This window comes from Salvelinus alpinus, chromosome 9 (genome assembly GCF_045679555.1).
Source record: "Salvelinus alpinus chromosome 9, SLU_Salpinus.1, whole genome shotgun sequence".
Taxonomy (NCBI): domain Eukaryota; kingdom Metazoa; phylum Chordata; class Actinopteri; order Salmoniformes; family Salmonidae; genus Salvelinus; species Salvelinus alpinus.
The window spans coordinates 42,441,678-42,466,032 of NC_092094.1; the positions used below are offsets into that span (position 1 = coordinate 42,441,678).

Consider the following 24,355-nt stretch of genomic DNA (forward strand, 5'->3'; position numbering starts at 1 on the left):
ATCAAACAGACTAAAAATAACATGTTGTCTTCCCGAGCAACCCCCTGGCATAATGGAAGAATATTATCACATTTAAACACTTACACATGCACACACACATACACACACAGGCTGTTCCAACAAAGTTCAATTCCCAAAGTGTGCTTGTATCCAGCACACGTGACAACCCATGAATCTCAGGCATATGTTCTATTGAGTCGAGTGTATTGGTGATTTTGACTCAAAACGAACGTCTGCCTCCGAGCTACCCCACCCAAGCAGAGTCAGCAGCAGTATCCAGGACATGTGTGGGTTCCCTTCAGAGCATGGCCAGGTCCGAATTCAAGTGACAATTAGTACATGGGTCACAAAACACGTTACATCATTAAAATAGGAACAAAACAATGTAGGAAAAATAGGGCAAAGAAAAATGCTCAGGAGGCCTGTGAAGACAGGATAGGTGCAGTACAGCCAGACAGCTGGAGCCAGGTCTAGAGCTGTACAGAGCATGCTGCTCCAACACACACTCTCTGATCAAACATGTGGAAAAGCATTGTTGGGGAAGCTACTCTGAAAATATAGTTTGCCAAGCTACCAATGGAATGAGTTAAGCTACACTAAAGCTACCTTTAAGAAAAATATAGTTTAATTAACTAAAGTTACTTTGAAAAAGTAGTTTACTACATCCAAACTACTTTGTGAGAAATTATCATATATACTATAAATCTTAAATGTCATAGACTACAAATTGCAAGAACAGATCACTTTGGGGTCAGATGCTAGTAGAATGTATAATTTAGCCTATTAAACACAAAAACAATGTTTCAAGTGAGAATTAGGCAGGTCTGATGCCGAAAAAGAAAGGAAATGATTGCCTACTTCACCCATATGGTCTGTTCTTTTTGCTAAGAAAGTATTGTGTAGTTCCAGTAGTTAGCTACAACGCTACATGGTAAAACAGTAATTAACTACTGAAAACACTACATACTATAGTGTTAGGAATTTTGTTAATAAATAGTTAAAACAAATTCTAGCTTTAGATAAAACTATAACTAATTGAACTCTGCACGCCTGGTGAAAAGAGATTTGTGTTGTGGGTCATAAAATAAGCATAAAGGGTCGTTAAACTATGGTTGAACTGACCCAACTTAGCCCTGAGATGTTTAGATAAGGCTGTGGGTAACTTTTTAGGTCTTCCATTATCTTGAGTTGTCTGCTAAAGTGGTAATAAATTATAGTGAGCCTTCAGGATAATTGATTATATTATGTGTCATGTGTGTGTGCTGTGAAGTTGGAATGAACTTTTGAACCTGTTTTCTATTTGTCAGGACAATGAGACTTATTCTGTAACCTATGACGTCATATCTTGTATATAAGCCTGTGTTTATGATCAAATAGCAGCGTGCTCCGAGAATAAACACTATTATCTAATTTTAATATGACTGTATCCTGTCTATTTTATGTTAATAAGTATCTTACAAATTCTTATAAATAGACAGATTGAATTTAATTAATGGGTATATTAGAGGAATTATTTAATTCCACTAACAATAGATTTGAATTTAGTTAAACTACCACCAAGATACTACAAAATGTAGTTAAATTACTAGTTGAACTATTACTGAACAAAAATATAAACTCAACAAGCAACAATGTCAAACATTTTACTGAGTTACAGTTCATAGAAGGAAATCAGTCAATTGAAATAAATTCATTAGACCCTAATCTATAGATTTCACATGACTTGGGTGTGCCTGGGAGGGCATAGGCCCATCCACTTGGAAAACAGAGCCACCCCCTGGGAGTCAGGCCCAGCCAATTAGAATTAGTTTTTTCCTGCAAAAGGGCTTTATTACAGATGGAAATACACCGCTCCCCCTCCTCAGACGATCAGGTGAAGAAGCCGGATGTGGAGGTCCTGGGCTGGCGTGGTTACACGTGGTCTGCGGTTGTGAGGCCGGTTGGATGTACTGCCAAATTCTCTAAAACAATGTTTTGAGGCGGCTTATGGTCGAGAAATGAACATTAAATTATCTTGCAAGAGCTCTGTTAGACATTCCTGCAGTCAGCATGCCAATTGCACACTCACTCAAAACTTGAGACACCTGTGGCATTGTGTTGTGTGACAAAACTGCTCATTTTAGAGAGGCCTTTTATTTTCCCCAGCACAAGCCACACCTCTCAGGTGGATGGATTATCTTGGCAAAGGAGAAATGTTCACTAACAGGGATGTAAACAAATTGTTCCACACAATTTGAGAGAAATAAGCTTTTTTGTGCATATAGAACATTTCTGGGTTCTTTTAATCCAGCTCATGAAACATGGGACAAACACTTTACATGTTGTGTTTATATTTTTGTTCTGTACTCCTCAACACTGAACCCTAAGTCTTTATGTCTTCTATCTCCCACTAAAGCAGAGTATCAGAAGTGATATGGCGCCGTGCAATGCCAACGTCTTTTATCATCACTCACAGAAAACGAATTCAATTTCAGGGACAATTAACCGCTCAGATCTAATGATGACATTTTGTGTCAAATATCTCAAAAGCTCAATGAGTTTTATTAACTGATGCTTAATTCCTTTAACGGAACACATTAGATGTAACAAAGGAACAAAACATCAAGCAATTCCATGGTGTGTGCATGATGATGTTAGTATTTATGTTGTATTAGACGGGCAGCAGATAGCCTACCAAAAGGTTGCTGATTTGAATCCCTGAGCGGACTAGGTGAAAAATCTGCCAATGTGCCCTTGAGCAAGGCAATTACCCCTAATTGCTCCTGTAAGTCGCTCTGGATAAGAGTCTCTGCTAAATGACTAACATTTAAATGAGTTCTCATCTGGCAGTCTGGAACATTGAGCAGCATTCACCACTGAACACATACTGCCCTTGTCAACAATAGACCCCAATGTGTCATGCTCCAACCTCAAATGGCTTGTCCAATATGCTATATTGGAGGAAATCAATACTTCGTCTTTCACAGCGTTGCCCTCAAATGCCCAATTTCAGGGCGCTCTAAATGCATTTGCAAAACCTGTCACTGAAGGTATGAAAAGATACACTTGGTTTCCCCGTCTTCTCTGATTTCACACCAATGTCTAAGTAAATAGCTGCTTGCGCTGACATGCACGGCTGGGCAGGCTGCTGCTGCGCAGAGCACCGGGGATTTCACATGAAAGCTGTCAGACAGTGAGTGTCACAGTCAGACATAGGGATGTGGTTGTGCATGTGCTATTCCTGGTTTTACACTAGTGGATTCCCTACTGACACACACTACTCTGTTCTCACCTCTTACCATTTGGTTCCCTGCTAAATACAAGCAGCTAGCATACTGTCATCACCCTCTCTCTCTGCAATCAGGAAAATAACAGCAAAGCAAAAGGCTGTTAGTCAAAAAGTCAGCTCGGTTTACATCTCCCTCTCCCTCTGGTCAGACCAGCTGTGTGATGCAGATTGGGCTTTCAGACTCGTAGCAATTATCATATCTGAAGACCCAATAATTCATGCTGTATGTGTGAGCTGAAAATAGCAGCAGAGAGTCAAGATAGTGCACAGTGAAACAAGTTTGTGTTTGTGTTCCCCCGAACGGCAAACAACTTGACACCGCAATCAGTTGCCAAGGGAGATGGATTGTAAAAATGCAAGCGGAAGACGTATTTCAACAAGTCCAATGTACAAGCCAAAGTAAATGTTGTGTCTTCATGGCTCGATGAACAAAAAAGGAAATTAAATGATGGTTTAACATAGTCAGACAGCTCTGATCTCAGATTAGCTCTGCTTTATGTGTAGTGCATTTATGTCTTCCTGAGATCTGTGGTGAAACTGATATAAGCAAATGTGACCATTCAACATATCGAATCACAATTTCCATTTCAAAGGGTCATGGCACTTCAACATGTATGCTAACGGTAATAACATATATATGCGTTTGGGGGATTTATGCATAAAGTTTTTAGAAGACACCTTAAATGTTTATTGTTGCGTTAAAAATCATAATCTTGTACTCTCATTGCAGTCTCTAAAACCTGGACACCGTAGAGAAGTGGGAATAGCTTCAGACAACATGACCTACAGTACCAAGTTGTTGTCCATATTGAGTTAATCTCTCTCAAGCCCCAAACAAGCAGTATGTAATAGGCTACAGTCTGATCAATGATTGTTCTGCTCAGGCTCACTGAGCACCAGCCTGGTGATAATGAAAAGACTGCAGCTTTGACTGGGTCTAGTTCTTACATGGCGTCAGTAAGGAGTCAGGTCAGTGATTGGTACAGAGGGGTGAAGAGGCTTATCGATCACCCTCCAGTCCATTAATAAGACTACCAATATGACTGTCACGCCCTGACCATAGAGAGCTTTTTATTCTCTATGTTGGTTAGGTCGGGGTGTGATTAAGGGTGGGTTATCTAGGTGAATTATATTTCTATGTTGGCCTGGTATGGTTGATTGGGGATCATATTTAGGTAGCCATTTCCCCATTGTGCTTTGTGGGATCTTGTCTAGGTATAGTTGCCTGTGAGCACTACGCTGAGCTTCACGTTTCGTTTGTTTGCGGTATTGTTTTTGTTCTTTTAGTTTCTCTTCCAAAATAAAGGATAGAAACATGCCATGCTGCATCTTGGTCCACTCCTTATAACGACCGTGACAATGATGCTGTAGCTTTTGTTAAGTACTGGTACTACTAAACAGATTTGCACTTACAAATGCATTTGATACAATGTAATGAAAAGGGGCCAAACGTCAAAATGTATTTTCTGAGTTGGGACTTGACTCCAACCCAAACTCTCTCCCTGTTAATTCTGCTTTCTCTATTGACAGTATGACGATGCCACAGACTCACATGACATTGCATACTCATTGTGTCAGTAAGATAACCCTGTGGTAACCTGGACATACAAGTTAGCTTCCTGGACTGCCTAGCTAAATGACTGTGTACTGGTTAACATGGAGGGTGCCAGGTATAGGTCTGAGGATAGAGGTCAACGGTTAGGGTGGGAGTCAGAGCGCAGAGTACGTACGTGCCGTTGATGACCCCGTCAGGGTTGAGCATGGGGATAATCTTAAAGATGTAGGCCTCCCTCAGTGTCTCAGCCACCGGGTCACTGCTACACAGAAACTCCAGGGTTCCCTTCATCACCCAGCTGGCGTTACTCTCCCCAGGGTGGACCCGTGCTGTCAGTACTACACACGGACGGTTACCTGGGGGAGGGATGGGGGGTGGAGAGAGAGGGGGAGACAGGGTTACACAGTGAATGCTAGTCCACCAATGTCCACATTGAAGAGGATTAGTGACACTCGTTACAGTAAATAAGTAAATCCTCGAGCCACCACTTCTTCCACATTATGTTGGAACAAGGCTCTCTACAAACCATAAATCCAAATCTTAATGCACATGTATGTTAAGGTTTACTCAAAATGATCGCCTGTCCTATTCAGGTCCCTTGTCTTGAAAAAGATAATCACATTTCTGAAGCGTGTGATATATTCCCTATGCGCTTCTATAGGGCAGGATCTACACAGCAGGTCGTGTGAAAATGTAGATGTTGAAAAAGGGAGGAGATGGATATGCTTTCAGAGGCACATACAATTTTAATTTAGCCTGGCAATTGCGGCCAGGGCTGCCACTCCACAAAAGACAGCCACGGAAGAGACAAATTCCTCTGACTCCTGCATTGATCACACAGTAATGAGTTTCTGCAAGGCCTGTAAAGTGTACACCCTCTTTATGCTTCATTTCGTTTCTATGTTTAATTGAATCCATGTGAGCATGAGCAATCAGGTTTGAGCAGTAAGTAATTTGTTTTGTAAAACAAAATGAGATAAAGCAGCATTCTCATACTTTCGCCTTAATTTAACCAGCCATAATTTGTCTGTAGGCTGTCCAGTTCAGACAACAATGATACGTTGTGAGTGAATAGCAGAATGCATAACAATGCAGAGTGAAATGATATGATATTTTTTTTAAACACATTGGAGGGGAGAAAATGTCAATGCAAAGCATACGATTTATTTGAGGCTTTTGCAAACTGAAGTAGATTGAACGTACAAAGGTGACTGAGCGGGAATGCAGGCATCTTGTGGAAGAGTCCAGAAGATATAATTAGAGTGATAAATATCACATCAGCCAATAGCATGGGGCTCCATTCCCTGCAAGAGCAGCCAGTTTGAGCCTGGAAAAATGTATAAATTAAATTTCAACTCAAGAAGAAGAAAAAGATTCCACAACTCCCTTGTGCTGTCTCTTTCATATACACACACTTTTGTGCGAGGTAGTGTGTGTGTGTAACCAATCCGTGTTGAGTGTTTGACTGTTTCCTATTCCTCACCAAGTCAAACCTACGCTACTGAACTGTGATATCTTCTGATGGTACAACAGCATAAATTAATCAAACAAGCAGCAACACTAGGATGAACTCCTGACTGGAGAACCACACAAACGACGGTAGGCTCTCACACATTCCTCTCCAGAACTACCACAACCGTAACCTTGATCCCATTTCCATTCATCCTCTCTATTCAGGGCCTAATAATACTTGGCACATGTCAAGTATAAAGCTTGGAGGGATGTAGGCGTGTTCTGAAAGGCATCAAGCGGTCGTCAACAGTTCTCCTTGCCAATCGGACGCAAGCCAGGCCAAGCTACCTACACTCACAGCAGTAGGTAGAGAGAGGCATACAGCCAGGCTGTGTGTGTTGTGAGTCTTCTCATTGATATGGACTTGTGTTGGGCACACAGGCATCATCAGCCAAGCTGTCATACAGAGAATCGGTTGGAAATGTGTGTGTTTTTGTCTCTCTATCCACTACTGGCTATTTGAGCAAACACCCTTAAACTACTGTTTTTTATTTTTCAAATGTGTGTGTATGTGCATGTGTGATTGTGTGTTTTCCTATGGGTGTTCATCTACAGAATGTTTCCTCAATGGCGTATCTACTCAACTGGCGGACAGTGGACCGGATCCGGTCAATACGGTCCGGAGGTCCCGAATGTTTATTTATTAAACATTTTTACTTCGACTCCTGGTATCATATAAACACACATAAGACATGGAAGAATGCATAGAATTGCAAGAAATTTGCTTTAAAACAGCAAAGAAAATCTCTGCCCCATGCAAAATGTGTAGAATTGTGGGAAATTAGCTTTAAAACAGCAACATTTTCTCTCCGCTAACAAGAGGGGTGTGAACAGTTTGAGGTCGCATGGGTTGCGAGGTGGGGGTTTATTACTACGCTGATAAATTACATTATCCATCCGGACCTTTGCCACCTAGGAAATTTGTGTGACCGGACCTAGTACTTGAGTACCCCTGCTCTGTGGTGTACATTTTGACACTGTCCTTTAAGAGTAAATCCACATATGGCAGTAGGATTCTAAAGCCTGGACCACTATAGATTATGCATTTTATTTCATTATGTTTTGCCCCGTAAGCTATTGTCCTGTAGTGTAGGCAACAGAAACACACACAAAAAAACAACTTTTAAAATACAATAGCCACATTCGCCGTAAAAGCCCCTCGATTCAGTTAACATTAGCTTATCATTCACCACAGCCACTTATCCTTCCATTATAATGCACTTGACCGCAAACTGCACAATTATCATACTTCTCTAGGGTGATGAATTAATATGAATTGACTGTACATTAGACTGAACATGCCTGAAATAAGTGGCTTGTTTGTGGAAATGTGAAGGTAACAAGTTGACATTAAATTAAACTCATTCCCAGGTCCTTTCCTTTTCTCTATGTACTGAGTAGTGGTGGTTGTTGGTGCATCGAGCTCTCTGCTACTCACCCACTTGGACAGGTGCATCCGTCATCTCCCATGAGGCGTAAGTGGTGTTGGAGGCTCCATCGAGGGCTTTCTCACTGAGCACCTTGATGATTAAGTGACACACTTTAGTCCCTTTGGGTGACTCTCCAACCACTCTACCAGGTAATAAATCTGGCCCTGAAGCACTTGCTTTTAAAAACAAAACACAGCATCAAAAAATGCCATATGTGTCCTGGTGTGAACTTCTTGTTACTGAGATGAAGACCAGCTGTACTCAGATGCTTTTGATACACTGTGTAAAGCTTGTCTGGGTTTTTCCATTAGTTCAACGGTCCCCTGTGTTGTGATTCAAAGCTCTGTCATTCCCTATTCTCATAAGGATCTTTTAATATCAAACCACTCCATCCATGATGCCCCATCACTTGGGTCCACAATAACAGATCAAACAAATCCTAATACGAAAGACTGCAGCTTAAAAGAGTGTTAAACGTCTGGTCCTTTTCCTGGATCAGGTGGTTTCCTATGCAGGAAAAACCCCTGGTTATTAATAACATTTACGTTTGAGTAATTCAGCAGATGCTCCTATCCAGAGAGACTTACAGTGGTGTGTGCGTACATAACCAGACCTACGTTGATACGATTGTCGCAGTTTCAGCCTCAGCAAAATAAAATAATCTCCAGATAGCTGTCGGATACAGAAACTGTACTCTCAAATCATCCAGCTGGTGTGTTGTGCACCACCTGAGGTGAGGAGGAGGCAACACGCTGTGAGTGAAAGTTGCTGAAACTTTAAATTGAAGTAGTCCCTGATCAAATGGCAGTTAGTGAGACAAACACGATATTGGCAGAGAGAGGCTGCCTGCCTCGCGTACACATGTACGCAGAAGTACAAAGGGGGCCTTGAGCAATCAAAACCAATCTCTGTTATCCTTTCCTGTATATGCAAATCAGGTTTAATTAGTACAAATCAGGGTTGTCCATTTATAATCATAAGATGAATTTGCCCCGCAAAGCTTATGAAAATGCAGCTTTAATTTTCCATTTTATTAATTAAAAATGTTCCAGTGCAATTGCACTCAGGCTCATTTCAGAGGTTGTTAATTATCAAACATAATCTCAATTACCATGACAGTGTGGCTAAAAGCTATCTAAAGGGAGGTAATTTTTTCATTTTTTTTCTCTCCGTGTGAAACTGAAATGTGCCTGGTTGTTGGGACTGGGAGGCTTGTGTACCAATGTCATTAGTCAGACTAGTTTCACTCCAATAGCTTCCAGGAGTCAGAACTCGACAAACTGTTATTGTTTATTTATCAGGGTTAAACGAGAGCCAAATCAGTTGAGATTGTACTTCATACCAACGTGTTCGATCACCAGTATGAGTTCAATACAGTATGAAAGACACAATTCATGTCTGAATCAAGCTACAGGACAAGAAAAGGGAGAATAAATTGACCTATTCAAAGAGCTATTATAACATCGCCCAAAGCTCAGATCTGAGCCCATTTCAGACATTCTAGAAAGCAGCATTCTGATTGAGTTCATCAGTCATTGAGTTCATATGGTATCACTCCATTGTGTACACCTTGAGAATGACGTTAGGACTGAAAATCACCTAAAGCATAGTACATTCAAAGAATGCCTTTACTAAAACGCGGCACCAAAGTTAGTTCCTCAACTGCTGACTGTGGTGACAGTGTGTTTTGAGGGTGATGGGGGAGCCAAGTGGATCATTCATGTGATATCAAAGTAATTATCTTCACCTAATGTACCTCGACCAGGCTATCTGACCAATGGGGTGTGATAAATGTGAGCGTCATGAAGGACTTGTCAAATATCAGGAGACATACTGAGCATCAGAGAGCAGATGGTGAAAATAACAGTGTATAGAGAATGTATTGCAAACAGAGGGGACATTTTCTATTTAACATTCCAAGCTCAACAACAATACTGTGTATTTATTTACCAGTACATGCCTTCATTTGTTTCATAATTGTGCACATTTCAAACCCGATTAGATTGAAATTAAGTTTAAATCAGATACATAATGAGGCGGTAGTAACCATGTTGACAAAGACAAACTATTCTCACTCCTACAGTATCTTTCCCATAGATATAGAACGAATAGAATGGGTGTCCCCATCCAAGTCAATTATGGCATAATGGGTGGACTGGTGGCCATTGCGAGTGTACCAATAAGCGCAAAGCAGGAAGTAAAAACAGGAAGTGTACCCATCAATCTGACATTACACAAAATACATTCCATTGCATGAGTCACATCACTTAGCATCATTTGAATGAACATTTTACATTACCATGGAAATGATTGCATCACAATACCAGGCTGTCATTGTGAGTGTACCCATTCATTTACCAGTCAAATTGCCAGGGTCAGACGTTCCAAACACGTTCTATTCATTCTATTTCTATGATCTTTCCACCCACACGAACACAATAACATATTTTTCCTATGGAAACAACATCCTCTGTGTTTAAAGCTATTTCAGATTGGCAAACAAATAAGAAACCAATTCAACTCTAAACTTACTGCTATTTCTCACATTATTAGCCCAGAACGTTTTTACAAGCATTTCACTACACCTGCAATAGCATCTGCTAAATATGTGTATGCGACCAATACAATTTTATTTTATTTGTTTATACTTATCAAGCTACTCTTATCGCCGGACTCTCCTTACACAACCATACCCACACACACACTTGACATGTCACAAAATGAAATGACCCTTTCTCACCGTGACAGTCATCAATCTGTCTTAGGAGGAAACACAAAGCTTTATTACATTTAAAGCCAAGCAATTATTCATGACCTACACAAAATATGATAATGATTATATCAGATTACAAATTAGTTTTAATTTGCTTGTTGTGATGGGTGTGGGAGACAGTGGAGTATCATTGATTTAATATCAGCCCTAATGAAATAAAACCACCAAATGCAGCTGAAGTTATAGCCAACTACTATCTGCAGTGCAACTGACTTGCATAGTGTTAATTGGGGCATAATTATAACACTAGTTTGCAAATGTGTTACATAACAAAGAAATAAACGTGTGTACAGGAGTTATGACCGACCAGCTGAAATGCCCTCCTCCTCCCCGCACAAGGTTGTCATGGCAGTGCCACAAAACATTAACTTAATGTACTATAGGCCTTAATACAACTTAAAAGCACTAAAATGCAAAAGGGCAGGTCCCTGTTTGAAAGACAGTGAATGACAGCACTCTTAATATCTCTAATGGGAATAAGTCCATGGCGTTGCTGCTGAATCAGCCGATTACAGACTTTCCCGCCCTAACATGGCTGGATTAATACACCGCACTGCAGAGTGATGTGTTAGTAGAGTGGCAGTGGGAGGGCAAACTAACTGAAGATGCATGTTGTAAACATGGATTATTGATTATTATTCCTACTATAATATAGGACTTACATTAGGGAAAGGGGATACCTAGCCAGGTGTACAACTGAATCCATTCAACTGAAATTTGTCTTCCAAATTTAACCCAACCCCTGTGAATCAGAGAGGTGCGGGGGACTGCCTTAGTCAACACCCATGTCATCAGCACCCGGGGAGCAGTAGTTCTTGGGGGTTAACTGCCTTGCTCAAGGGCAGAATGGCCTTCAATCTTTCCACATTGCCGGCTCAGGGATTCAAACCAGCGACCTTTCGGTAACTGGCCCAACACTCTTATTAACCGCGAGGCCACATATCATGGTATGGTCATGCTATTATTTGTCTCAGGCTGACAGAATGTATAGAGGAGTAGTGTATCTCCAATCTACACTTAATTAACCCCTGACACCAGGAAACTTGGAAGGGCTTTATTTTAGGGGGCAACATTTAATAACGCTATAATAGTAATGCTATATTCTAGGTGGTACAATATCAGCACTATTGTAGACAGGAGCCATTATTCAGCTGTTTTCGTGGCTTACTATGGTGTTATCTTTATAAGTAGCAGTAAACATAGCTAAGTAGCTACAACAACCCTTTCATACTGTTATAGTTGCAGCTACTAGTAAACAGAAGTAGCAACGCTAACCTCCTTTTGATCACCATGAAGGCAGCTGGTACCCAATCAAGGGTCACAATCTTTCTCCCTTCGAGGTTTCCACCATCATCACTAATAGTACAGATCTGAGAAGGCATTCCTGTGCCTCTACAGTCAGCCATATGCTAGCAGGCTGGCTGTGGGGGGGGGCTCCCCTAAATATTAATCAGCAGGAGCCGTCGGGAGGCTGGGGAGGATGGGGAGAGGCTGGTGGGGAGAGATGTGGAGGGATGGGGAGGCTGGGGAGGGTGGAGAGAGGCTGGTGGGGAGGTGGAGGGACAGGTGGAGGCTGGGGAGGGTGTGGGCAGGATGGAGACAGTGCTCACGGCCCTGGTTGTGTCCCAGAGCTAGGTCAGCTTGTCCCTCCCTCCCTCTCCCCACCCCACACATCCATCACCATCCCCCAGCCTCTGTCTGTCTCTATCTCGCTCTACCTCTTTCAAGCCAAGCCAGACACACAGCTCAGACTGCCCCTCTCTCATTCATACAGCATCATCATCGCCTGTAAAGGAATCAGCCTAAACTTAATAAGAATGCCCAGAAGGCCATGACGAAGCCCAGACATAAACACACTGTCCTTCAGAGGGATTACATGTCTCACTTCAAAGCCCTCTCACTCACCTTCTATCTGGCCCATTTGTTTGACTTGGATTCAAAGCAATGTAACTATGAGTGTTATTTATTTTCTCCTCTGACTCCAGCAGTACATGTATCATGTGGTGAGTCAACAGTTGGTACTGGCAGTGAGTCTATCACCTTGCACTCTCCATATCACAACTCCAGCTCTGACAGGAGCTGTCTGTGTTATATCTGCTGCTAGGAGTTTCTTTGAGCAACTGCTCTCTCTCTCTCTCTCAATTGAATTTATTGACATGGCAAGTTAAATTACTTACATTGTCAAAGTATACAAATAAATAAATAAATAAATATATATATAAATGGTGGGACCAACAGCAATAATAGTAGTAGTGGAAATGGGATTACCATTAACAGCAACTACAACAACAATATTAATGAGAATAATAATACATTAAAGCAATAGTAGTAGACCAGTCTCAACATGACTGAGAAGACACATGACATGAAAGCCAAAACAAAACGGGAAATATTGCACTTTTCACTGGCTGTTCCTCAGGTTGTGGCAGGATTTTGGCTTTTCACCCAATAAATATTAGATTTTTTCTTCATCTTTTATAGTTTCAAATTCTTTGTATTGAATTATTCTCTTAGGCCTGAGTATTTGTCACAGTGTAATAGGAAATGCAGCTCTGTCTCTACCTCTCCCCTGGAGCAGAGTGAGCACAGCCTGTCCTCTCTGGGCAGCCAGGTTTGCCTGTGACGACCGGTCTCTTTAGCCAGACTGTGCTCACTGAGTCTGTACCTAGTCAATGTTTTCCTCAGTTTTCTATCAGTCACAGTGGTCAGATAGTCTGCCACCATGTACTTTCTGTTTAGATCCAAATAGCATTGAAGTTTACTTAGATTTTTTGTGTTGTCTTTCCAATAGGTGATATATTTTTATTTTTGCTTTGGGATGATTTGGTTAGGCCAGATTTCCGAGTGCTGTCCTGAGGCTCTATGGGGTTGGTTTGGGTTAGTGAACTGAGCCTCAGAACCAGCTGGCTGAGGGGACTCTTCTCTTATTTAATCTCTTGACATTGTAGAGCTGTGTGATGGAATGTTTTGGGGTCACTTGTTTTTTGATGGTTGTTAAATTTGATTGCTCTTTTTTCTATTCGAATGAGGAGTGGGTTTTGGCCCAATTCTGCCCTACATGGGTTATTTGGAGTTTTCTTTGCACTTGCAATACAGTTTTGCAAAACTCTGCATGCAGTATTTCGATTGGATGTTTGTCCCATTTGGTATATTCACTGTTAGAGAGTGGACCCCATACTTCACTACCATATAGAGCAATTGGTTCTATAACTGATTGGAACATTTTGAGCCAGATTCTAATTGGAATTTTGATTTTAATGTTCCTTTTAATGGCATAGAATGCTCTTCTTGCTTTCTCTCTCAGCTCAATCACAGCCCTGTGAAAGCTACCTGTGTTGCTGATATTTAGTCCTAGATATGTGTAGTTTTTGGTGTATTCTAATAGAACTGTGTCCAAATATAATTTTTATTTATCATCCTGATTGTGGAATATCATTATATTTGTTTAGATTTGTTTAGATTAACGGTGAGAGCCCAGGTCTGACAGAACCTGTGCAGATGATCTAGGTGCTGCTGTAACTCCTCCTTAGTGGGAGACAGCGGCACCAGATCATCTACGTACAGCAGACACTTGATTTCAGTGTTGTGTAGGGTGAGACCAGGTGCTGCCGATTCTTCTAATGTTTTTGCCAATTCATTCATGTAGATGCAAATAGTGTTGGACTTATTGGGCAGCCCTATTTCACTCCATGTCCCTGAAAGTCTGTTCGCTTGTTGCCAATTTTAACCGCACATTTGGTTTTAGTGTACATTGATTTAATAACATAACATGTTTCCCCTCCAATGCCACTTTCTATTAGTTTATAAAAAAGACCTTTGTGCCAAATTGAATCAAATGCTTTCTTGAAATCTACAAAACACGAGTAGATTTTGTCTTTGTTTTGGTTTACTTGTTTGTCTATTAGAGTATGGAGGGTGTAAATGTGGTCTGTTGTACGATCATTTTTTAGAAATCCAATCTGGCTTCTGCTCAGGATATCGTGTTCATAAAGGAAATGATGTAGTCTGCTATTTATGATACTGCAGAGAATTTTCTCCAAGTTGCTGTTAACGTTAATTCCTCTGTATTTATTTGGGTCAAATTTGTCTCCATTTTTATAGATTGGTGTGATCAATCCTTGGTTCCAAATATTGGGGGAAATAGCTGCAGTGAGGATAATGTTGAAGAGTTTGAGTATAGCCAATTTGAATTTGTGGTCTGTATATTTGATCATTTCATTTAAAATACCATCAGCACCACAGGCCTTTTTGGGTTGGAGTGTGCATCGTTTTTCCAATAATTCTTCTTCTGTAATTGGGGTATCCACAGGACTCTGATAGTCTTTGACTGCTGATTCAAGGATTTGTAATTTTTGTTGTATATCTTTTTGTTCAGGGCTCTTTGTTAAATTGCTGTAAAGATTTGCAAATTGATTTCTCCACATATCCCCATTTTGGATAGCCAATTCCTCCTGATAAGGTTTGTTTAATGTATTCCAATTCTCCCAGAAGTGGTTTGATCCTACGGATTCCTCAATTACATCCAGCTGATTTCTAATGTGCTGTTCCTTTTTTGTTCTTAGGGTGTGTTTGTATTGCTTCAGTGTTTCCCCATATTGAAGGCGTACATTTTTGTTGTCTGTTCTGTGTTTTTGATTAGACATATTTCTCAATGACTTTCTTAGATTTTTGCAATCATTATCAAACCATTTTTCATTATCTATTATTTTTGGTTTGCTCTTATATTTATTTTGATTTGCCAAGGAGGCTAATTTGTTAAATATAAAGTTTATGTTCCAAATGGCCAAATTTACACCTTCATTGCTGTAGGAGAATGTTAAGGCTAAAAAGTTGTCCAGGAGAGATTGTATTTTTTGGCTACTAATTGCTTTTTGGTAGATTTCTGTGCTGTTTTCACTGCATCTATAGGCCTGTTTAGTACCATGTCATTTATTGGGCCGTGATGCTTCATGGTTAGGTTCCGCTGTTCTCAGATACACTGTGATTTTACTGTGGTCTGAGAGAGGTGTTAGTGGGCTGACTGTGAAGGCTCTGAGAGACTCTGGGTTTAGGTCAGTGAGGAAGTAGTCTACAGTGCTGCTGCCAAGGGATGAGCTGTAGGTGTACCTACCAAAAGAGTCCCCTCTCAGCCTACCACTGACTATGTACAGATCCAGTGTTCGACAGAGCTTCAGGAGCTGTACTCCATTCTAGTTTTTCACTTTGTCATAGTTGTTTCTGGGGTGGGGTATGTGGGGAGGGAAAGGTTGTTGCTTCCTGGTAGGTGTTTATCCCCATGACTGTTAATAGTGTCTGGTTCTTCTGTTGTTCTAGCATTCAGGTCTCCACGTTGCCTTGGGCCTGAAAGTGACTCATCTCTCCCACTAGAATGGAGAAACTCTCTTCATTGAAGTAGGGTGACTCTGACGGGGGAATGTATGTGGCACAGAGGAAGATGTTTTTATCTGCTAAGATAGCCTCCTTGTTGATTTCTAACCAGATAAATAATTCTCCTGTTTTGATCAATTCGATTGAATTAATTAGTTCAGATTTATACCATATTAGCATTCCAACTGAGTCTCTGCCCTGTGTGATTCCTTTTAATTTGGTGGATGGTAGGATTATCTCCCTATAACCTAGTGGACAGCCAGTGAAAACATTAGCTCTGCACCATGTTTCCTGTAGTAGTACAAAATCAACATCATCAATTTCTTTCAGGAAGTCCGCGTTTCTGCTCTATAGCCCAAAAGCAGAGGACTTCAACCCTTGTAAATTCCAACATGCAATGTAAAAAGATTTCATAACTGTTTTTTCTTTACCTTCAAGATGAGACAAACACTCACAATCCAACAAGACCTATGAAAATAGGAATTTTCAATTAACGCAAACTCTTATGATGCAAATGTGATTTGTTTATCATTTAAGATAGCATTTGTGTCATGCCACTTGGGTGGATGTAGTGTGAGGATGGTGGAGTTCTTGTGCTCATCTTACCATGACCCCCGGCCTATCACATGTTAGAATAGTAGACTCAGCATGTGTTTAATGTCACTCATTTGGTTGGTGGGGGCTGGGCCAGTTGCTCCTCTCCTCTCCTCTGTGCGTAGCTCTGCCTGCGACTCCAGGTGTGGGTCTGCGGTGGGGGGGAGGGGGGTGGTAGGCCTCGTCTGGGTGGGTCTGAAGCTGGGCTGGGGTGGTCTGTGCTGCGCTGGCTGTGGTGGGCATTGAGGTTGGCGGTGCTGTGGTCGTGGCTGGGGGGTCCAGGGTGCTGGTCCGGGGTGTTGTCTCGATGATCTCGGAAGGGTGGAGATTGCTCCGCTGTTCCTGGGTGGAGAGGTCGGGCTTCGGTTTAAAGCAACATCCTTGAGAGTCTTGGCAAGGATGGGGACTGTCTCCCTGTACAGGTGAACATGGTCATAGAGACAGTTCAGATCGAGGGTGGGATGGTGGGCCAGGTGTACATTGGGTCGCAGGGCACAGTCCCGGGATAGGCTGGCGTTTATTCTTTGGATTGTGGCAGGGTGGAAGTCCTTCCTCTGTAGAAGGGTTGACACCACAATCCTTCAGTTGGAGAAGATTGCGGAGGCCTTCTCAATCACTCCCCGTAGTGAAGTCTCCACCCTCTCCTGCTGAGCACACGGTTCATTGCTTCCGGTGTGTATGATTATGTGGCTTGGCGACCAGAGCTGGGCCTTATCAAGCAGCTCCATGGCACTCTGCGTTGTTGGGCACCACACCTTTCTCATTTTGTGTCGAGGGAAAAGTGTATTCTCCTGAACCAACTTCCCATTTGAGTCCATCAACAGGATGATGTCAGCCAGTGTTTCTTCTGGACTGGAGGGGGTAGAGGGGGGGCTGATAGGTGTTGGAGCTGGGGTGTGGCTGGTCTGTTTCTTCTGGACGGAAAGGGGTATAAGGGGGGCTGGTGGGTGTTGGAGCTGGGCTGTGGCTGGTCTGTGCCGGTGCCACTGTCAGTGGGAGGCTGTTCTGTGGGCTGGGGGGAGGTGTGCAGCAGGCAGGGCTGTGGACGCCTGCCTGGTTGAGGTGGGCTCCTCTGCTGTGTGAGGCCAGGTCATGGTGATCTAGCTGCTCCTGCAGCCTGTCCTCTGTTCTCTTTCTCTCCTGCAGCCTGTCCTCTGTTCTCTTTCTCTCCTGCAGCCTGTCCTCTGTTCTCTTTCTCTCCTGCAGCCTGTCCTCTGTTCTCTTTCTCTCCTGCAGTCTGTCCTATGTTCTCTTTCTCTCCTGCAGCCTGTCCTCTGTTCTCTTTCTCTCCTGCAGCCTGTCCTCTGTTCTCTTTCTCTCCTGCAGCCTGTCCTCTGTTCTCTTTCTCTCCTGCAGCCTGTCCTCTGTTCTCTTTCGCTCCTGCAGCCTGTCCTCTGTTCTCTTTCTCTCCTGCAGCCTGTCCTCTGTTCTCTTTCTCTCCTGCAGCCTGTCCTCTGTTCTCTTTCTCTCCTGCAGCCTGTCCTCTGTTCTCTTTCTCTCCTGCAGCCTGTCCTCTGTTCTCTTTCTCTCCTGCAGCCTGTCCTCTGTTCTCTTTCTCTCCTGCAGCTCCTCTCTTAGTGTGGTCAGATCATTATTACTGCTCTGCCTGTCTTTTCGGAACTCTCTCACCTCTATCACATTTGTTAGATCAGCCAGCTCTCTCTTGAGTCCGTCTCTCTCTTGCTGAACCTCTTTCAGCTGTGTTGCAAGGCTGCTGTCCTGCTCTGTCCGCACCTTGGTTAGGAGCTCTTCTAAGGTGTGGTTGTCTGCTTGCTGTTTGCTCACACTCTCTCTGAGCAGGACCCAGTTTGGTGCTCATCCCTCATGGCAGCCATGGTGGTGAGGAGGGCCTGAGCCTGCTCTGCTCTGAGGGGGTTGCTCTCCTCCTGGGGCATGTCTTCCACTATGGTGGGAAGAGAGGTGCTGGATGTGCCTTTTTGGGTGGGGATAGTAGGGGTGAGGGTGGTGCTGGTGGAGTTTGTCTTGTGGGAGGGCATGTCACTGGTGGTGTCCTTCTCTCTCTCCGCTCTCTCCTTAATGGTCTGAAAGTCTGTTTCAAACAGCCTAAGATTACCTTGCACCATGACAGTCCCAGTCTTGTAGAGGTTGATTGTTATCATGGTGCTGTCAGGGTCGTCTGTCTCTTTGACTTTCAGCTTCCACCCATTACAGATTCCCTCTTTCTTTATGGATGGGTAGTGAGAGCAGACTGCTGAGCGCCATGCATTTGGCTGGTCAGTGAGAAAGATGAGATTACTCACATCACCGTTTTTGTAGAGGTCTGCGAAAAGGGTTTCTGGCCTCCCCTTTAGTAGTTTCTGTTTAAAAGCTTTCCTCGTTGTGTCATTTTTGGCCTCTGGAGGGTAGAGAATGGATTCAGTGCTGAGGGGGAGTGGGGACATAGTGCCTGTGGGCTCTGCTACTACAGCTGCTGCTGCTATGTTCTGCTGCCCCGTTGCCATGGCAACCGGTTTGTTTGTCTGCTGCTTGATAGCTCTAACTTAGTTCAAAAACCAGCAAAACTAATATTTGTTTTATAAAAAAATATTTAAAAAATTCAAATAAAAAACCAGCAAAAAGAGTAACAAATCTTTACACACAAAAAAAACTGAAGATATGTTTAAAGTTAGTCCGTGCTCCTTTTTGGTTTACTCACTCAGTTTGGTCGTTTCATGTAGTTGTATTAACTCCCCTTGCTAGGTTTGTTCTAGCTCATTCTTTCTGGCTAGCTTGTTAGTCTGCTGGCTGGGTTTTTTGTTGTGTAGCTAGCTATCTAGCTAGAGTCAAAACTTCTTAACCTGAGGCACAAAGTTACTTTTTTTCGATTCTGATTGAATAGAGTTGTTGTTCATCACTTCTTGTCTGGAATTATTTTTAGATTGGAGTGTTTATCTCATTCTAAAAGCAAAAAAAAATGAAATATATCAGGAGCCCATGTTGAGCATGTATCTCTCTCACAGGACAAAACATGATGGGTGCACACACACACACACACACACACACACACACAGACACACACACACACACACACACACACGCACGCACGCATGCTCGCAAACACAAACACACACAGCAAAGGTGCATGGTTTTGTAGACTCACGCAGCTGATGCAAGTCCTTCCAGCTTTTGGAGGAGGGGCAGGCAGTGATAGTGACCAGGGGACAGGGGTTACCAGCCAGTGTGTTACACAGACTCTGCTGGCGGAAAAACAACTTGCGAGGGTCCACTGACCGCTGCAGCACCTGCAGGTGACTCTGAAACACAGCGATAACCACTGGCCTGTTAAATAAACTGCCGTGATGCATGGGGCATAATTGCTAACACAAATAGATCGTACACACACATCCAAAATAACCACTCTAGACACATGCTCTGGAAGGAGAATGCCAAGACTACCTCAAGGCTGGTGTGGGTGTATGTACACACACACGCACACACACACAGCAGGGTGTTGAGTGCTGTACCTGGAGGGCAGAGTAGGTGTAGGGGTAGTGATAGGCCAGGTAGCACACGTCTTCGTTGTGTTTGAAGGTCACGGTAAAGGTTAGGGTGTAGAAGGAAGAGCTCTTTTGGCCTCGGCTCGGACAGAAGCTGTTTCTGCAAAAACAGCATTACTCAAGTTACAAAATGTTATGCCATTTGGAGAAGTCCACTGCAGGGACCGTAACATTGTGTCAGCACTGTTAGCTACAGAACAACGCAAACTCTAACAAACAAGCCATTAAAATCTGCATGCAATGGATATCAGTAAATATATAATGGTGTGTTCACGCACCAAATTACATGGCAAATCTCACTCTTCTAGCTATCGTTAAAAAAGTATCTGCAGCCTATTTGAGTGATGGTAGCATAAATGTTGTGTAAATGTCTTCCTGTCACTCACCTGTAGTAGCAGACCTCAGTTCCAGTTCTGACCCAGTTGGGTCGTCCCTCCAGAGCCTCTCTGACAGAGTACAGTACAGGCTGCATCCCTGGGGACAGACAGTAAGGCATCTGTTAGGTATCGATACACTAATGAACAGATTGATAACAATGCAACATAAACCACACAGAACGTTGCACCGTTAGACGGGAGCACACAGTACAGGGAGAGCACACAGTACAGGGAGAACATACAGTACAGTTTACTAAATCTATAGAAAGTAAACTCCCTAAAGGACTATTAAAATGACATTGTACTTTTTTCCAATTACACATTTCTAGAGAGTACCATTGTGGCCCAGGCCCACTGCTGAGCTCTAGAACGGACGAGGATGAGAATGAAGGAGCCCTGAGTGTGGGGGACTGGGAATGGCACATTTAGGGGGATTGAGGACCCATCCCCCAACCCCCCAACCCCCCAACGTGTAGACAGATCAACAACACAGGGGTCCTAAAACACCTAAAATACATACTGACAATCATCTACCTCGGTGCTTATCCAGTGAGGTGTCATTATACTGGCTATCTGTGCTTACCGTAGTTGAACTGGCTGTTGGCTTTCTCACAGTTGATGATGTTGAAGCGATAGGGCACGTTTGCCGCCATACCGCTGACCTCGAAATAGAACCACTGGTGGTGCTGGGAGCAGTTGGCGTCCGCGTTCAGGATCAGATCGTACTCGTGACTGAGGAAGAGGGAGGAGGTTGAAGACAGAGATTACGTATGAATCGCAAATGGCACCTTATTCCATGTATAGTGCATTACTTTTGACCAGAACCTGTCAAACATAGTGCACTATAAAGGGAATAGGGTGCCATTTGGGACACATCCTACATCATGAAGAAAGAAGTATTTCTGTCTATGTTGTATTCTAACTGTTCTACAGTGCAACGGTTTTACAAAGACTTAATGTATTATTTAAAGAAATTCCAGTCCAAGTATAGACTAAACCTTTAATTTGATTTGAAATATGTCAACGGGACACCTTCCTTACAGAACCAAAAGGAGAGGTTTGAGAGACTCTGTTTGATTTTCAATACAGCGTAAATGAGCCCCGAGGGGAATGTGCTACTTGTAGTCAGGTCTCTGCCAGGAAGCAGGAAGGAGCTGGAACAAAGCGGAGAAGCGTACCTACGGACGTGAATGGCTTTGCGCAGGTTCCCGCACTCAAACTTGGAGAAGAAGCTCAGGGAGTCGGAGTGATCAGGAGAGCCCTGGGAGCTGGGGATGGAAGGGGGGGGGGGTACATTAATACAGAGTACCTGACTACATCAAAAATGACTAGGAGGGTAATGGTCATTTTGAATTAGCTTTTGTACTTCAGTGACCGGACCCATCCATTATCAGTCTGACCAGTAACAGAAAATGGCACCTGAGGCTTCTCATTATGCACATAATCTAGCTGAGAGTGCCTGGCGATGCTCTGATTATCAAGCATGCCGTAAGAACACAACACCAACCAGGATGGTGTAGCTGCTCTTACAGTATCCATGCTATACCTCTGACATCCTCCATTACCACGGCACTTAAAAAGCAGTTCTGCAGTCAACTGACAAATCAAAACAGGTGAGTCCGCAGCAGCAGAGCCCAGGAATATCTCTACTCAATGTCCTCTTTCCATTAGACATCCACCTACGCACTCAAGTGCTCTGCTGTTTCAACATTTTTCTATATAACAAGCAAGATATTTCAGCAGAAATGTCCCCGTCTCAACCAACTATGGCGGACATCCATGAACAGTCCATAGAGGATAGGAACATATGATAACTGCCTGTGGAGAGGAGTGGCTTCAGTCCTAGAGAGAGTGGCTGATTTGTTAACACTCACCTGCGGTCCTCCAGGTCAAACACAACTTCATCAATAACGTCCTCAGGGTTGAGGAGACGCTGGATGTCCTCAAACACCTTCTTCCTGTCAGAGACAGAGTACAGTACATGTTCACCAAGGATAATACAGAATCGTATTAACTACGGTTCTGTAATTACGTTCCTAAAGACATGGAAAGTATTTTGCGTCAACTACTCTCTTAGATTTGCTGATACTGGCCTAAATATTGATTTATTACCAAAATGAATAGTACAAATAGTACAGCATTTTGACATCTAAAGCATGTTATGATAGTCTCATTGAGTTAAACAATTACATTAGAGTTCATAAACCCTGGAAGTCAGCCTAAAGCGGGCATATACTGTAAATGTACACTGTGTACAAAACATTAGGAACATTAGTTTCACCCCCTTTTGCCCTCAGAATAGCCTCAATTTGTTGGGGCATGGACTCTACAAGGTGTCGAAAGCGTTCCACAGGGATGCTGGGCCATGTTAACTACGATGCTTCCTACAGTTGTGTCAAGTCGGCTGGATGTCCTTTGGGTGGTGGACCATTCTTGATACACACGGGAAAGTGTTGAGCGTGAAAAACCCAGCAGCGTTGCAGTGCGCCTGGCACCTACTACCATTCCACGTTCAAAGGCACTTCAATATTTTGTCTTGCCCATTCCTCCTCTGAATGGCACACATACACAATCCATGTCTCACCAAAAAAAACATTATTTATCCTCTCCTTCATCTACACTGATTGAAGTGATTTAACAGGTGACATCAACAAGGGATCCCATAGCTTTCACCTGGATTCACCTTGTCAATCTACGTCATGTTTTGTACACTCAGTGCATGTGGCAATTCGACTGGACATTTCTATATTTCCCCAAACTAAATCTGAAATGCCTCCAACCCCATGCAGACCTAGTTTCTCTGTGTAGTGGAGTGGTGAGTCAGCACAGCAACAGGCGTACCCTATACAGGACTTCCTTTCTCTCAGCACTGTAGCTAGAGAGAGACTCTGTGGTGCACTTCACTCTCTCCTCTCCTCTCACTATCCCATCACCACCTCCCCAAGGTCCCTTATCACTCCCCAAATTAAGAGGAGAGGCGAGGGGCACAGAGGAGCACTGCATCAGACCGCCATCCCTTTCCTCCTCTTTCTGAATATAGGATTACAGGACGAGGCAGGAGAAAAGTCTCCAGTGCAGCCACAGAGCCCTCCTTCATCCCCGTCCAGGGCGCTCTGACTCAGAGCACTCTAAACAAATACACCAGAGGACAATCAGAAAGGCTGGGAGATAACCAGGAGGCTAGGGGGACACAGGCCGCATGAAGCCTGAGGGTGTGATTGTTTGATCAGGCCATGCCTGTGAGGACCACTGCCCTGGCTCTATCCCACCGGGTCCTGAGGGGACAGAACAGCCAGTAACCATCCCACTGAGTTAGAAAGAGTTAGAGAGAGGCTGAAAACACTTTCTCAAGAAAGAGGGGCCCAGCGGACGGGATGCCCTTCAAATGAAATGAGTCGACTTGTTTTTTCCTAAAAATATAAACTTTAGATGTGTTTTACATTAGGGACATCTCAATTTACATACACTTCTAGTGAAAGCTGAATTTAAAAGTATTTAGAACTATTTAATGTGAACACAGACTCCCAAAAAGTAAAGCGCCTGACAAAATTGCATCTGTGCAACCTAAATGTCACAGACTGTCAATCACTTTAAGTCCCGAAAAATGGCTTTTGCAGAGAAGACACTAAATAGAGCTAACATAGACTTATCTCTTCCCAGGGTGAGCACAATGAACTGTGAAATGACTGAAATAAACTTCCTTTCCACACAATCTGCCATTTGCACCTTGAAAAGTTCTCCAAGAAAACAAGTTTTGGTCCGGGCAGCCGCCACATAGCCTAATTAGATTACTGAATAAGTGTTTAATAAAAGGTTGGCACTTTGGGATGCATTTGGGTTGACTGACTTCAGTAGGGAGCAGTAGAACGAAAGGGACTGACGAAGATCCTGTGCACTGACAAATTATACAGCTTGGCTGCTTGAGATAACGATAAGCGAAAGGTGGGTATCTATCCATTATGGATTACACATGTCAATGACA

The 24,355-nt window shown here is 43.1% G+C and overlaps 1 protein-coding gene across 1 annotated transcript in view; it reads right to left on the reverse strand.

Annotated features, from left to right (window-relative positions):
• LOC139530132 (cytosolic carboxypeptidase 4) overlaps nucleotides 1-24,355 on the reverse strand; it is a 151,654-nt gene that overhangs the window by 64,579 nt on the left and 62,720 nt on the right. The window contains exons 13-19 of the mRNA XM_071326251.1: nucleotides 22,248-22,331; nucleotides 21,552-21,641; nucleotides 20,957-21,105; nucleotides 20,383-20,470; nucleotides 19,964-20,096; nucleotides 19,600-19,753; nucleotides 4,999-5,179 (exon numbers count right to left, since the gene is read on the reverse strand). Coding sequence (XP_071182352.1) covers nucleotides 4,999-5,179; nucleotides 19,600-19,753; nucleotides 19,964-20,096; nucleotides 20,383-20,470; nucleotides 20,957-21,105; nucleotides 21,552-21,641; nucleotides 22,248-22,331 — 879 coding nt within the window. The remainder of the gene's footprint in view (nucleotides 1-4,998; nucleotides 5,180-19,599; nucleotides 19,754-19,963; nucleotides 20,097-20,382; nucleotides 20,471-20,956; nucleotides 21,106-21,551; nucleotides 21,642-22,247; nucleotides 22,332-24,355) is intronic.